The following is a 13,148-nucleotide window of genomic DNA, read 5'->3' as shown; positions in this document are numbered from 1 at the left end:
GTTTTTTTTTTTTTTTTTTTAAAGATTTTATTTATTTATTTGACAGAGACAGAGACAGCGAGAGAGGGAACACAAGCAGGGGGAGTGGGAGAGGGAGAAGCAGGCTTCCCGCAGAGCAGGGAGCCCGATGCGGGGCTCGATCCCAGGACCCTGGGATCATGACCGGAGCCGAAGGCAGACGCTTAACGACTGAGCCACCCAGGCGCCCCGAGTTCTAGAAAGTTTTTAATGGTAGTAGTTTCTCCACAAATTTAGGTTTCCTAGTTCATTGATTCTAAGACGCCTGCTTGTTTTTCACATCTCCATAATTCAAATGTCTTACAATCAGTGGCTTCTTGCAGTTAATTGACAGTGTGTTTGCATTTATAGTGGAGATAAAAAGGGTACGTCTTATAATTGATGTGGTATTAGATTTGGTAGATTACAGTATTTGTTTATAAGAGGCCCCACTTTTAAATCCAGCAGAACTGAAATGCAGAAACAGGAATATGGGAGATGGACCTACTTTTAGGTAATAATTAACTAATAATTACCTAAAAAAGTCACCATCTCCTTTCAAATCATGCAATAACAGTATCAGCTGCAGATAAGGTCGGTAATGTTTATTTGATATATATCTCATGACTAGTAAACACCAGTGTTTGAATAACTTAATGAACATAAAGCTCATTTTTAAAGATTCCCAGCATAGATTAAGTTCACTTGTAGCATAATTTTACTCAATTATGTTAACATCAAACTAATTATGAAACCCCATATGCTTATAGTTTTTATGTAAATACAAAATAAAAAAATAGAAATCAAATAAAAATGTGAAAAAATATCCAAATTTACAATCTTAATTTAATACAACAGATGATGTTGCTTTGCTGAAACCAAAGCCAGTCTCAAAACATGAATGTTTTTATGAATATTTGTGTGTCAATACTGATCTAAGCATGCCTGATGATTATGGTGAATATAGGTGCTCTGTGGTAATATAATTCCTCTATCACTTTTCTCCAATTTAACTATGCCACACCTTCATTCATGCAGATGTCATGATATCATTTGGTCTTATCTTAGAATGAGTAAAACATTTATGTGTTAAGATTTTAGATTTTTCCTCATTAGTCCAAAAGAAAAAAAAGCAGTAATACCTGGCACAAATGTGGTCACAAATGTGAATGCAAACGAAAGAGATATATAGTGACAAAACTTAGCTACAAATTATTATATGATTTCACAAATTATCAAGAATATGCTTATTATGTTAAGATTGCTATAATAATGAAAAGTTTTGAATCCCAAAAATATATTCTGTAACCACTAAGAATACATCACACACATCTGAAAAACACTGAAATATACTTTTTTTTCTTTTCTTTCTTTTCTTTTTTTTCTTCCAGGATGACATAAGAACAGGAACTTGGTTCACAGAAGCTCAGGTAAGGCTGAGGTGGGAACCCAAAACTGAATCTAATTTGTGGATCATTCACTTTAGTGATGGGAATTATCCAGACAGAGTAAAAGCATACAGATATTGTAATGACAGGAAGTAGGAAGTCTAAGCATGCGGAGGTAGCAACATATGGTCTAAAATAGCAGTAAGCAAACTTAGGCAAGATTTACTTTCCTCTGGAAGAGCTGGACTGAGTGAATTGGAACAGGGATTCAGGATGCTGCGGTCCAGCCACTGGTCTGGGAAAGGAGGCAAAACCTTGGTTTTACATTTCAAAGCAACACCATTGTGCTGAAATCTTGTGTAAGCCAAGAGGAGGTCAGGAACAATATCTAGTTGCTGAGCAGAAAAACTGGCATCCAAATTTGGGTTAGGGAAAGCAAGATGAGGAACAGGAAGTGATGTAAATCAGTACAAGCACAGAGCTTAGGGGATCTTGATTTAACTCACAACTGTAGAAAGAAAAATTGAAGTGTGGTTGCACAAATGAACTGCACATTTTTTAGACTAATATCACTTACATAAAACTTTCATATTTAAATTATTGATTGTATTTTTTTCAAGTCCAAAGTTGCCAACTAAACCCAAGTGATATGATTATCCTGTAAGATATTTATTTATTTTTTTAAAAGATTTTATTTATTTATTTGACAGAGAGAGAGAGAGAGACAGTGAGAGAGGGAACACAAACAGGGGGAGTGGGAGAGGGAGAAGCAGGCTTCCCGCCAAGCAGGGAGCCTGATGCGGGGCTTGATTCCAGGACCCTGGGATCATGACCTGAGCCGAAGGCAGACGCTTAATGACTGAGCCACCCAGGCGCTCCTCCTGTAAGATATTTAAAAATATTTTCTGATTTTGAAATATTGACTCTGCATGTTTACAATAGCAGTTAGATATTTAAAGCAGGTCTCCAGGTCTCCAATAATTAGGTCTCCTAAATTCTCCAGGTAATTGAGAGGAAATATTTTATTTTTAAAAATTTGGGTGGCATTGTTCCATAGAAATAATCCATGTCAAAATGACTACTAATAACAGAAATCAGAATTGTTTTAAGTAAATAATAGGAATAGGCCATGAATATCAGAGATGATAACATAATAGGAATTTAAAGATGCTTACTTATGTACTTACTTTCTTTACACCATGACAAAAGGAAAGAAATGAGAACAGCAAGATGGAAGGGCACAATAATTTATTGCTGTCTACTGATTTTAATTTTTGGCCATAGAAAGGTATGTTTCCTTTCTGAGATAATGGGGAAGTCCTGATATCCTACTTGTATTCTCTCTTCATTTTTAGCAAAATTCAAATGAAAAGGTTATTTCATGTTTGATATAAGAATTCCACTAAGTGTAGTGGTTGTTTGTTATAGTTAGAAGCCAGATTGCACATGGTGGTGGCCCATTGTTCTGAACATTAAGGTTGATGGGATGAAGAGTCCACAGGTAACAGAGCTCATTGGTAATGACATAATGACTATCATATAGTGTGATTAGTAGTTTTATTTGAATGATCATTATAGATGTGGCTACTCAACTGAGATAAGGGTAAACAAAAGGAAGCTGCACTCTCTTCTGAAATATGGCTATTTAAGTTCAAGGTGTAGGTACAGAATCTTGCTGATCACACTCAGTATTAGGTAATTTTGAGATAGATTATCTTATGTGTAGAGAAACAATGAGGACAAATTTTATGCAAAAAATGTACATTCTTTTATAACTGTCCTCATCCTTCATGTTTTAGCAGCAAATCTATGGTGTGTTTATTACCATTTATATATAGGTTTACATGTGACAGTCTAAAGTCGCCTCATTATACCCTCAAGCATGTAAGTAGCAAAAATAGCCTATTCTGATAGTGAAGTGACTCTTCAGAGATTAAAATATTTTGCTAAAATTTATTATTATGATATACATGTATCATAAGATATATATACACACATATATATGATATTTATGATATATACACTATATAAACTTTGCCACTAGAAATACAATATGACTTTCCATATAGATGATATTTTGTTCCATGGGACAATTCCTATAAATGTTCCTGTTTCCTGAACTGGAAATTGAGCTTCATGGTGTAGATAAAGATCTGAACATCTTGTCAGAAGTATTTTGAGAGAATAATATTTCAAAAAACCTAGCTTGGGCAACTGTGACTTGCACACACAAGAAAACTACACTATCTCATTCTTTCACATATGAGGCTTCTTCCATTTCCTAAGGAGATTCCTTGGTTTGGTTCAGTAATAGTGAAGATTTTATCTCTTGTCTAATAACTGTGAGCTTCCAAAACTTCAGAAGATGTAATGAAAATCATATAGGTCATTAGTTGTTGCCAAAATGGTATGTACAGAGAATGCCCGCATCCTCAAAATATACATAAAAAATAGCTCTAATGATAGGTGCCAAAATGGATTTAATTTCCACATGATATTTAGTGGGGAATATTTTTTTTTTCTAATAGAATCATGTTCATACTGAATTCTTGCAAATTATTAGGTGATCTGTTCCACAGACTATATAAGTTTTAGAAATTATTACTCTCTTTTTCTCCCAAGACTTCCAGACTCCCCCAAGTGGATATCTGAGAAATTTAGCCAATACCTCTAAATAACTGTGACACTTCATAGTGAGCTATGATCAATCCACATCAACTTTTTTTTCTTTGTTTGAATTGAAGCATGGCACATGGAGAATTTCCCTTAGATGAATCTAGCACTCCCCTCTTCTATCCCTGTAAGTTATAATTTACTCACATGATTATTGACTCTCTTATAAACACTTTTTCTCTCCCTTCTCTTCATTTCCTCTAAGAGTGATATCAAACTGGCAGCCTCGTTTTAAGGACCATATTGTAGTTTGCAGAATCACTACTATATTAAATCCTATATGTGGGATACCCAGAATGGAATGTCTTGAAATCTTGACCTTCAAATAAACAAGATAAACACAGGTTATTTCAAAGTGTAGTTTGCTCTGACATAGGAGCATCAGAATGTCTGGAATCTGCTTTAACCAATTAAGCCATTCAAGGCAAGAGGAAAATAAAGCCTTCAGCAAATCCATTGAAGGCACCATCTCCCAGCCTCCCACTGCCTGCTATCGATCTTTTTAAGTGCGGACTAATGAGTCGTATATATACCTGATGGGATGCTCTCACCCTACCATCTCAGAGGAGTTAAACTTACACAAAGAGAGAATCAACTGGGTGAGAGGGAGGGTGGCAGGGGCACATCCAGGCGGATGGCTGCATTGCCCCCTTACAAACCAGCCTGATGGTCTGTCTTCAGGCAACGCGGCAGACCCCATCTCCTACTTTCCGTAACGAACCCATTAGTTCCTTTGCAGGAGATTTTCCATTCAGGTCGCTTCTAGGGCAAACGCTTTGTGTTCGCTACCACTCTGTAGTGTGAAAAGAACTATAGGGAAATGCAAAGCAGGCTCGCGGCGGCAGCTTCTTTGCGGCAAAGCATCCCTTTCCTTTCAGCTTTGGCAATTTAGGAAGAACCGAGGTTCTCAGGGGAGATGGGTGAGGGGAACGCCAGGTCCAAGAACACATTAACCAGGAGTCCCTGTTTTTACCTTCTATCCACTTCCACTCACATCGCCACAACTCCCCCCACTCCCACCCCCCGCCCGGGCCCCCACCTCCCAAACTACCGACACAAACACTGGTGATCCCTACAAATGGGTGGTGGTGGTGGTGGGTGGGGAACATTTTCTTTCTCTATGATTCTGAACAGGATCCAACCTCCATACTAAAAATACATTAAAAACAAATAAAATCAAATAAGCCAAATCCACTGGGTAGCAACTATCTCGGGAGAGAAGCAGCTGCTGGCACCTGCCTGGATACGCTGCAGTTGGAAGTGGTTCGCTTTGGTATCGAATTATTAATTTATTTATCCCCCCTCACCCCCTCCCCCACTCCCGACTGGCAGGCAAGAAATCTCCGTCTCTTCATTTTCCCCTCCGCCCCCACCTTCGAGGAGTCTCCCACTTCTCAGTCGCGGGTCGCTCTGCCGCCCGCCCGCGGTGGCCGTCGCGTCCCTGGCCCTCGGCGGCCGCGGCGCTGCGCGGGGGGCGTCCCGCTCGCTAGACGCTCCCACTCGCGCCCGGACCGTCGCGGCCGTGGGTCCTGGCGGCGGCGGGGGAGGGCGGGGGAAGGCAGCGGGTGACAGATGTACTCCTCTGACAGCTCTCAGTATCAGCCCAGTGGCTCTCTGCCATTGGCTCAGTGCAATGGACCGGCAACGCCGCTCACTATAATAACACTCATGCCTGCCAGCAGCCGCAACTCCGAGTGCGGGCTCCGAGCGCGGGGGATGCTGCTGCCGCCGCCGCCGCCGCCGCCGCTGCCGCTCGGGCGGCTCCCGCTGCCCGGCTCCGCTCGGCCGCCGCGCCGGCACTGACTCCCGCTCAGTCCTGCTGCCTGGGCGGCCCCTCCCAGCCCGGGATCCTCCCGCGGGGCGCGTCGCCCCAAGGCGAATTAGAAGAGAAACGGAGACTGAGAGGGAGAGCGCCGAGAGCATGCGGAGGCGGAGGAGCCTCGGCGCGCTCGGCAGAGGGGTGTAGTGAGTCTGTCTCCCCAAGGCGTGCGGGAGAGGCGGCGGTTCGCCCTCGCGGCGGGTCCCTAGCCCACCCTACCCGGGCTCCTGCGCGCTGCGGCTGCGGGCGCGAGGTGCATGGAAGCGGCGGCTGCGGTGGAGGAGGCGGCGGCTGCCCCATGGAGTGTTACTACATTGTCATCAGCTCCACGCATCTCAGCAACGGACACTTTCGCAACATCAAGGGAGTTTTCCGGGGCCCTCTCAGCAAGAACGGGAACAAAACTCTGGTAATAGCTTCTGTTTCTCTCTTTCTCTCTCCCTCTCTTTCTCCTCCTGCCCCCCCCTTCACTAAGAGGGCGTTTGGAGGATTGAGGTTACTGTGAAATTTTGGAGGTGTCGCGTTTCAATTGGGTTTATAATATATCAATTTATCCTTCTTGTGGGTGTGGGGTGAGAATTAGCTGTAGAAAAAGGCTGTAATCTCAGGGAAGGTAATATATGTCAAATCCGTGGTTTTGGTTGACACTTCGACAATGCTCTGGACTCTCAACACCTCACTCCCTAATGCTGGAGATTACCACAATGTCTCCTTTTTTGAAGCAAATTGTGTCAACAGGACCTTTTTTTTAAGAAAGAAAATAAAAGCACCCTAACCCCAAGTGACCCTCTAACATATTTTGGCTTTGGAAGCTGAAGGTGAATGAGGATGTGGGTGTCTCCGATGGAAGCGGGAGCCATGTGACTGGTGGCGCGGAGTAAGTGGCGGGATTGAGTGATGGTCTCTGAAGGAGTTCGCGTTCTGGCTGTCTCCTGAAGGACCCACAGCAAACTTCTCTAGTGAGAAGTTGTCAGGACTAAGCTTAACTGAGTGACTCCAGAACCCCTTGTCGCCCACTTTAAGTTATTTATTCAAAAGAGGTTAGAGATAAATGTGAAGGGCGAGCATTATGTCACAATCAGAGCCACTAGGAAGCATGCTAGACAAATAGAACCCATGCAGTTGCTGGGAGGTTCTCACTGGACCACAGAGCTTCATCTTTCAGCATCCTAGTCAAAAGAGCACTCCTGATTGGTGGGAGAGGATGTGCTGAGCATTGAGATAGCGCAGGGTAATAGCTCTTACTTTTTCTAACAAATCCCCTCTTAGTTACAAAACCTCCTTGTGGAACTGACTCCTGAGAAGTGTACACTTCAAAAAAGAAAAAAAAAAGGAAGTAGGGAAAAAGCTCATTAAGGTTAAGTACTGCGAAGAGAGTAGAGCTAGAGTAAGGTGGTAATAAGCAAATACATGTATCACTAAAGTCTGAGCGCCCCCCCCCCACCCTTTTTTTACAAAGTGGTTACCGAGCCTGAGTAGATAGAGTAGAAGTTTAAAGACAGACTCGGTTAATCCATATTTTAAAATATGATTCTACATAAATTTTTTACCAAGTGCTGTGATGTTTTCCAAAAATGAAAAGTTCTCTTCTGAAGTTTTAAGTGAATTCTGGCACTGATAAACATTTGATTTTTTTTTTTTCTTCCTCCTTTGAATCTATTAGAATCCTCCTCTCAGCTTATTTAAGATGCAAACAAGCAGGGTTAGTTTGTTGCTTTTATTGTTGTGGATAAGATTGGTGTTGAACAAAAGAAAGTGAAAATACTCCTCTGTGGTCTTTCTTAGTGGAGTATTATGCAGAGCAATAGGCAAAGGCTAAGGGGATTACTGAAATTGTTTTGGCTCTAATTATTTTCTTAAAGAACTCAAGTGTGTGGGAAGGTAAATATTTTGGCAGGGGGACTCTTCAATTTGAAGAAAGCATGCACTGGTTTGTTTTTTAAATCAAGTTTTACTTGTGGGAAAAGGCAAACTTACTGAACAAGATCTCTATAGTTACAATAATGGTGTAGGTAAAAGAAAAGAAAAAAAAAAAAAAAAAAAAACATAGTAGAGTACATAGAAAAACAAAAAAAGTTGCCAAACCAGAACTTGTTAAAATTCTGGTAATCTTGATTCTTAAATCAACCTTGGGTTTCTAAGAGTGGTTCAGTTTACTTATGCTGATTTGCTTGTCCTGGGTTTGAAGTCAATCAGTTCTTTATCACTCATATTGACAAAAGATAGGTTAAAGTCTAGATTTGCCAGTGTAAGTTTGGGATTATAATGTGTGTTAAAAGCAGCTAGTAAATGAGATGAATAAATCTAAATATGGTCAAATGTTGGAGCAACAAACTAGAGGAAGAAGTGTTAGAAATAGCTCTTATCATATTTCTTTTAGTTATAGTAAAAGAACTTACAGGGACTTAATAGCTTATTCTTCCAGATATTGTTTATAAACTGCCCAAGTTTGTATTTCCTGTGTAAGAGATTTACACTGAGTAAAATTACATAGATTTTCATATATGGTCCAACTGTATTTGAAACTATTACTTTACAAGGTAATATATGTCATACGTTTATTCTCTATATGTCTTTTGATTATTTTGTTATTAAGGAGGGTGAGAGTTATGCCTGCCTTTATGTATAGCAGAAGAGATCTAAACATATTCATAAATGTTTTTAGTTAAATAACTATCTAGACTTACCTAATAATGTATTCTTCACAACACATAGGATACTTTGAAAACTTAGTATAAGCTAAAATGTACTATAAGCTAAAATCAGAAACTGAACCTGAAACTTCTCAGAATTAGGAACCTTAAGAAACACTAATACTATCTTAAAAATGTACATATACTACATTTTGAACATTTTCAAGTGAGAATTTGTGGTTATTACTCTTTAATCTCATTTTAATAAGGTAAAAATTATGAGACCCCTTTAACTTTTTTGTCTATTTGATTTTGACATGTTTTGAATTTTACCTTTAAAAACATAATCACATTTTTACATTTTGATATGTGTATTAAGCTGAAAGAATTTTAACAATATTTCAAGTGTTTTTTTCTTATTTCAGGAAAGCACAACTTAAAACCGTTCAGGGAAAAAGTATTTTGATTTTTCCAAAGAAATTCCAATTATTTTCAGTTACTGGATAACTAATGGATATTCTGACCATTTTTTTAGGTCATATTTTTAAAAGATTTATTTATAATCTTTGGAAAATTATTGAATAATTTAAGATAGCCTATAACTGGTAATATAGTATTCTTTCATGAATTAGAAGTTACTTATAGAATAAAGTTACCTCAGGCTTCAGTGACATTGATTAATTGCTTTAGCCCTAAAATCCAGAATGTAATCCTGCTACTTATACTGAGGAGATTATCAAATTGTACAGTCTTTCCATAGGTCATATTATGTCCCTCACACATACAATTTTAAAAAGATACTTAAAGATTAAGCTTGTTGTTAATATTGACCTTATTTCTGAGCTTTTAAATAATTCCTCTTGACAATTTTAACTGAAAATATACAAATCTTCATTTTGTAGGGTCTTACAAGCAAAGAGAAAGGTCACTCTACTTGTCATGATTACTGTTATAATAGCATCATATCTGTGATATAGCTTTAAGTCCATGGAATAAGAGATAAGCTAATATTTTATGAGTGCTCCAGAATATGTCTTTATAAGTCATATGGTTTAGTGGCAATGAATAAAGTTTACCATCCATATAGTCTCATTCTTTTTCCTTAGATTATCCCTTAGATATAACCATTATGTATAAAATTGTTTATTGGATAAGGACATTTTGTTATACGTATGTTTTGTCAATTGAGCCACAAAATTTCTTTGCCCTAATTCTATATTTAAAAACTTTTAGTATAAAATACTTATATATTTAATACATAATTTAAAAATACAGTTGATCACTTTTAATATGGCATTTGGAACTTTAAAAATCATTACTAATTTGTTCATTACATTTTGTTAGTCAGCATTTTTATATCTCATCTCATAAGAGTATTAAGTCTATTTTACTGACTGTGGAATTTAAAAAAAAATGAGGGGTGATTTTGAGGTCATACAGTAAGTCAACATTATAATGCCAATTTCCTAACTCCAGACATATTTCTTTTATAATTTAGATACTAAGTTAGGGATTCCATAGGAACTGGTGTGTTACTATCCACACTGATTAAAGATATGGTGTTTTATTTTATGAAGGCACTCTGTTTTTCCACTTGCCTTCAGGTGCGGAGAAATAGATTCACAGAATAATTTGAATTCAAATATATTTTAAGTCTCCTCTTCCAATATGCAAACATCAATAATTTCTATCTGGCCTAAGCCCTGTTTCTGTAGGTTGCCCTCCTTTTCCAATATATTAAGTTCTAGAGTTGACAAGAAAAGAAGTGTTGATTTATTAATCAGTTTTCAACATACTTGTTATGTAGTTCATTTAGGTTTATTGAGATGCTGCAATTGTAAAACACTATTCTGGGCACCACAAGCTCTGTGCTAGGTGTTATATGTCAAATATTATTCATTAAGATGTATTCATGTACACTCCTGTTCATTTTTTAATGTGCTGAAAAAATATTCACATATTTTGACATGTTTGCAGGTTTCTTGTCACTCAGGAAGTTTTCATATGTATTCATTCTGAAAAGAATGAAAAAGTTCTGGATTTTTTCCTTTGTGTATACAGGAACTCACTAAAATTAAGAGTCTTTGAAATACATTACATGGCCTTTTGTTCTAATTATCATCATCTAATATAACATTATTATTCATGTCATTTCTTTGCACATTTCTGTATCTCCTAGAGAATGTAATTTAAAAGGTTTCTCCACTCATTGAAACCCACTTATGTGTCATATTTAAGATTGTGCATAAGACTAAAGAGACCAGTTGTTAAATTAGTGCTGATGAAAAATTATCATTGTTAGATTAATATCCTCAAGAAAGGTTAAGGGTGAGGGTGGATTAGGGTGATATCTTAATATATTCCCAAACTTTCCCACTTTATAAACTTGTTCACATAATCAGTCCATTATATACTCTTCCAAATTTCTTTTAAACTATTTTGTATTCAGTATCAAAGACCATCTTGTGTCTCACTTTTCTGAACTTAAGGTGTCATATATACTTTGCTATACTTATTTTTTATTCTAGCAAAACTTTACAAATGTGCATTTTTAGAACACATTTTTCAAGTAAGGAAAATAACTTATAATTGAATTATTGATGTTATGACCTACTAAAAAATGTAAGCAATATTTTAAGGTAAATGTTGTCAAGCAATACCCATAATGCCGACATACCTTTGTTAGTGCGTTAAATATTAAATTATTTTTGATAGCTGAAATTCAAATAGTGACATGATATCTTGTCATCACTTCTAGTTCCTCCCCAGGTTATTGATGACTGTAATTACATTTTTGCTGAAAACACAGATCAGCAAGAACTTTGGGGACCACCTTGTCCAAGGCTTCATACGGTTGTATTCAGGGTCCAATTCAGGGCTGCAGAAGTAGTTTGTTTAGTGTGCACTGTGTAAAATATTTGGCTTTAAACACCATTCAAAGGAGAATGCACTTTGCAGTTTGCTGCTGTCTACACTGCTCTTTATGGTTATTTAGGTTTTGCACTTATTTACATTACCTTCTTGACCAGTGAAGGTACTGGAATTTCCCACCTTAGAGTCTGTGAACCAAATTTTACATATAGGGAGACAGAAACATTTTCACCATTCTGCATGTGCCCTTCGTTGTACCAACTTTTCGATGGATAATAGTCTTCAAAAAAGTTTTGGCATATTCATATTTGTATAGTATCTGTTTCCCATATTTTGGTTGAACTGCTGAAAACTATTCTCTAGATCATAACTCTAGGAATACTATCATAATAAAGAAGTGTGTGATTTGTGGGTGATACATTTTAAAATTGCAAACTTTTGCTCAGGCTACAGGTATTTTTGGTAATTTCTTGGTTTAGGTCCTTTTAAAAATTAATATCGAATATAATTTTATTCTTTAATTTATACTTTTAATAAATATGTTTAGTTAATGTAACATATTTGGAAAATAGTTTTGAAAGTATTATGCACAGGGGAAATAATATTTTATTATTGTAATGATAATTCAGTGTTGAAATAATTTCCTCCAGTGACCCTGTTTAACTGAGGTATTACTATTTTAGGCAATGGCTGTATATTAGGAGTTTGAGTAATCCTTCCAGAAAGAGAAAAAGATAGCAGTTTTAATCTATGGTGTACTGCAGCCAATATTCATGAAGAAATTTTGTATATCACTTTTTATATTGCTAACTACAAAAAATAAGAAATATAATTTTCTTAATTTTTCTTTCTAAAAATTGTAGCTGAAACCATTTGATCTGTTTTATTTCATTCTAAATTATTCTTTGGCTCTGAGGAAATGTTTACCACATATACTATATTATGATGGTGTTTTCAAATAGCAAGTTTTCATTAATTTTTTTTTAAGATTTTATTTATTTATTTGACAGAGACAGAGATAGCGAGAGCAGGAGCACAAGCAGGGGGAGTGGGAGAGGGAGAAGCAGGCTTCCCCCCGAGCAGGGAGCCCGATGCGGGGCTCGATCCCAGGGCCCTGGGATCATGACCTGAGCCGAAGGCAGATGCCTAATGACTGAGCCACCCAGGCGCCCTCATTAATTTTATAAATGTATTACAGTACACTTTTTATCACAGTATAAGATAAAATGGGTAATAAATAATTAAAACTTAATCCTAGTTGCCAAGTAGGCAAAATCTGTTACCTGATGTAGTACTCTGGACTCTTTCATAATGGTGTGACGCCATTAGAGGAAAGTTACGTACTTTTCTAGATGTAAGAACCTTAAATGAATTCAAGGCTTATGATGACAATGCCATATTCAAATTAAGAGAAAACATTTTTTTTCTTAAATAACTTTAGAAAAATGAGCTTTGCTGTGTTTCATAGCTAGCTGTTTGTTGTCAACCAGCATAGTAGCCCATATTTTAATCAAACACTAGTCTTGTTTCTGTGAAGGTATCTTGTAGATGTGGTCAATGTCTACAATCCACTGACTTTAAATAGAAGAGTTTACCCTAAATCAATGTGTATGGGTCTCATGCAATAAATTGAAAGGCTTTTAGAGCAAAAACTGAGGTATCCTGGAGAAGAAGAAATTCTGTCTCAAGACTCATCAAATCCTGCCTTGAATTTCCAGCCTCCTGACCTGTTCTACAGATGCCCCACAAACCCACAATCACATAGTC

The 13,148-nt window shown here is 37.4% G+C and overlaps 2 protein-coding genes across 3 annotated transcripts in view; one reads left to right on the top strand and one right to left on the bottom strand.

Moving 5' to 3' along the window:
* Positions 1-3,707: 3,707 nt before the first annotated feature.
* Positions 3,708-5,996, bottom strand: LOC116633857 (translation initiation factor IF-2). The gene is made up of 2 exons (XM_032406630.1): positions 5,432-5,996; positions 3,708-4,377 (listed from the first exon to the last, which is right to left on the bottom strand). The coding sequence occupies exons 1-2, from the start codon at positions 5,979-5,981 to the stop codon at positions 4,328-4,330; spliced, it is 600 nt and encodes a 199-aa protein (XP_032262521.1). The 5' UTR covers positions 5,982-5,996; the 3' UTR covers positions 3,708-4,327.
* ZNF804A (zinc finger protein 804A) overlaps positions 5,871-13,148 on the top strand; it is a 284,124-nt gene continuing 276,846 nt past the window's right edge. For both annotated transcript variants that reach the window (XR_004299793.1, XM_032406596.1), the window contains exon 1: positions 5,871-6,286. Coding sequence is in view for 1 of the 2 variants with exons in the window: in XM_032406596.1 (XP_032262487.1) it covers positions 6,176-6,286 (111 nt within the window). In the remaining variant the exon portion in view is untranslated. The remainder of the gene's footprint in view (positions 6,287-13,148) is intronic.

The sequence above is a fragment of the Phoca vitulina genome, unplaced genomic scaffold, assembly GCF_004348235.1.
Source record: "Phoca vitulina isolate PV1807 unplaced genomic scaffold, GSC_HSeal_1.0 scaffold1, whole genome shotgun sequence".
Lineage (NCBI taxonomy): Eukaryota > Metazoa > Chordata > Mammalia > Carnivora > Phocidae > Phoca > Phoca vitulina.
Note: the sequence above shows the minus strand (reverse complement) of the source record. Positions and strands in the feature narration are given on the sequence as shown.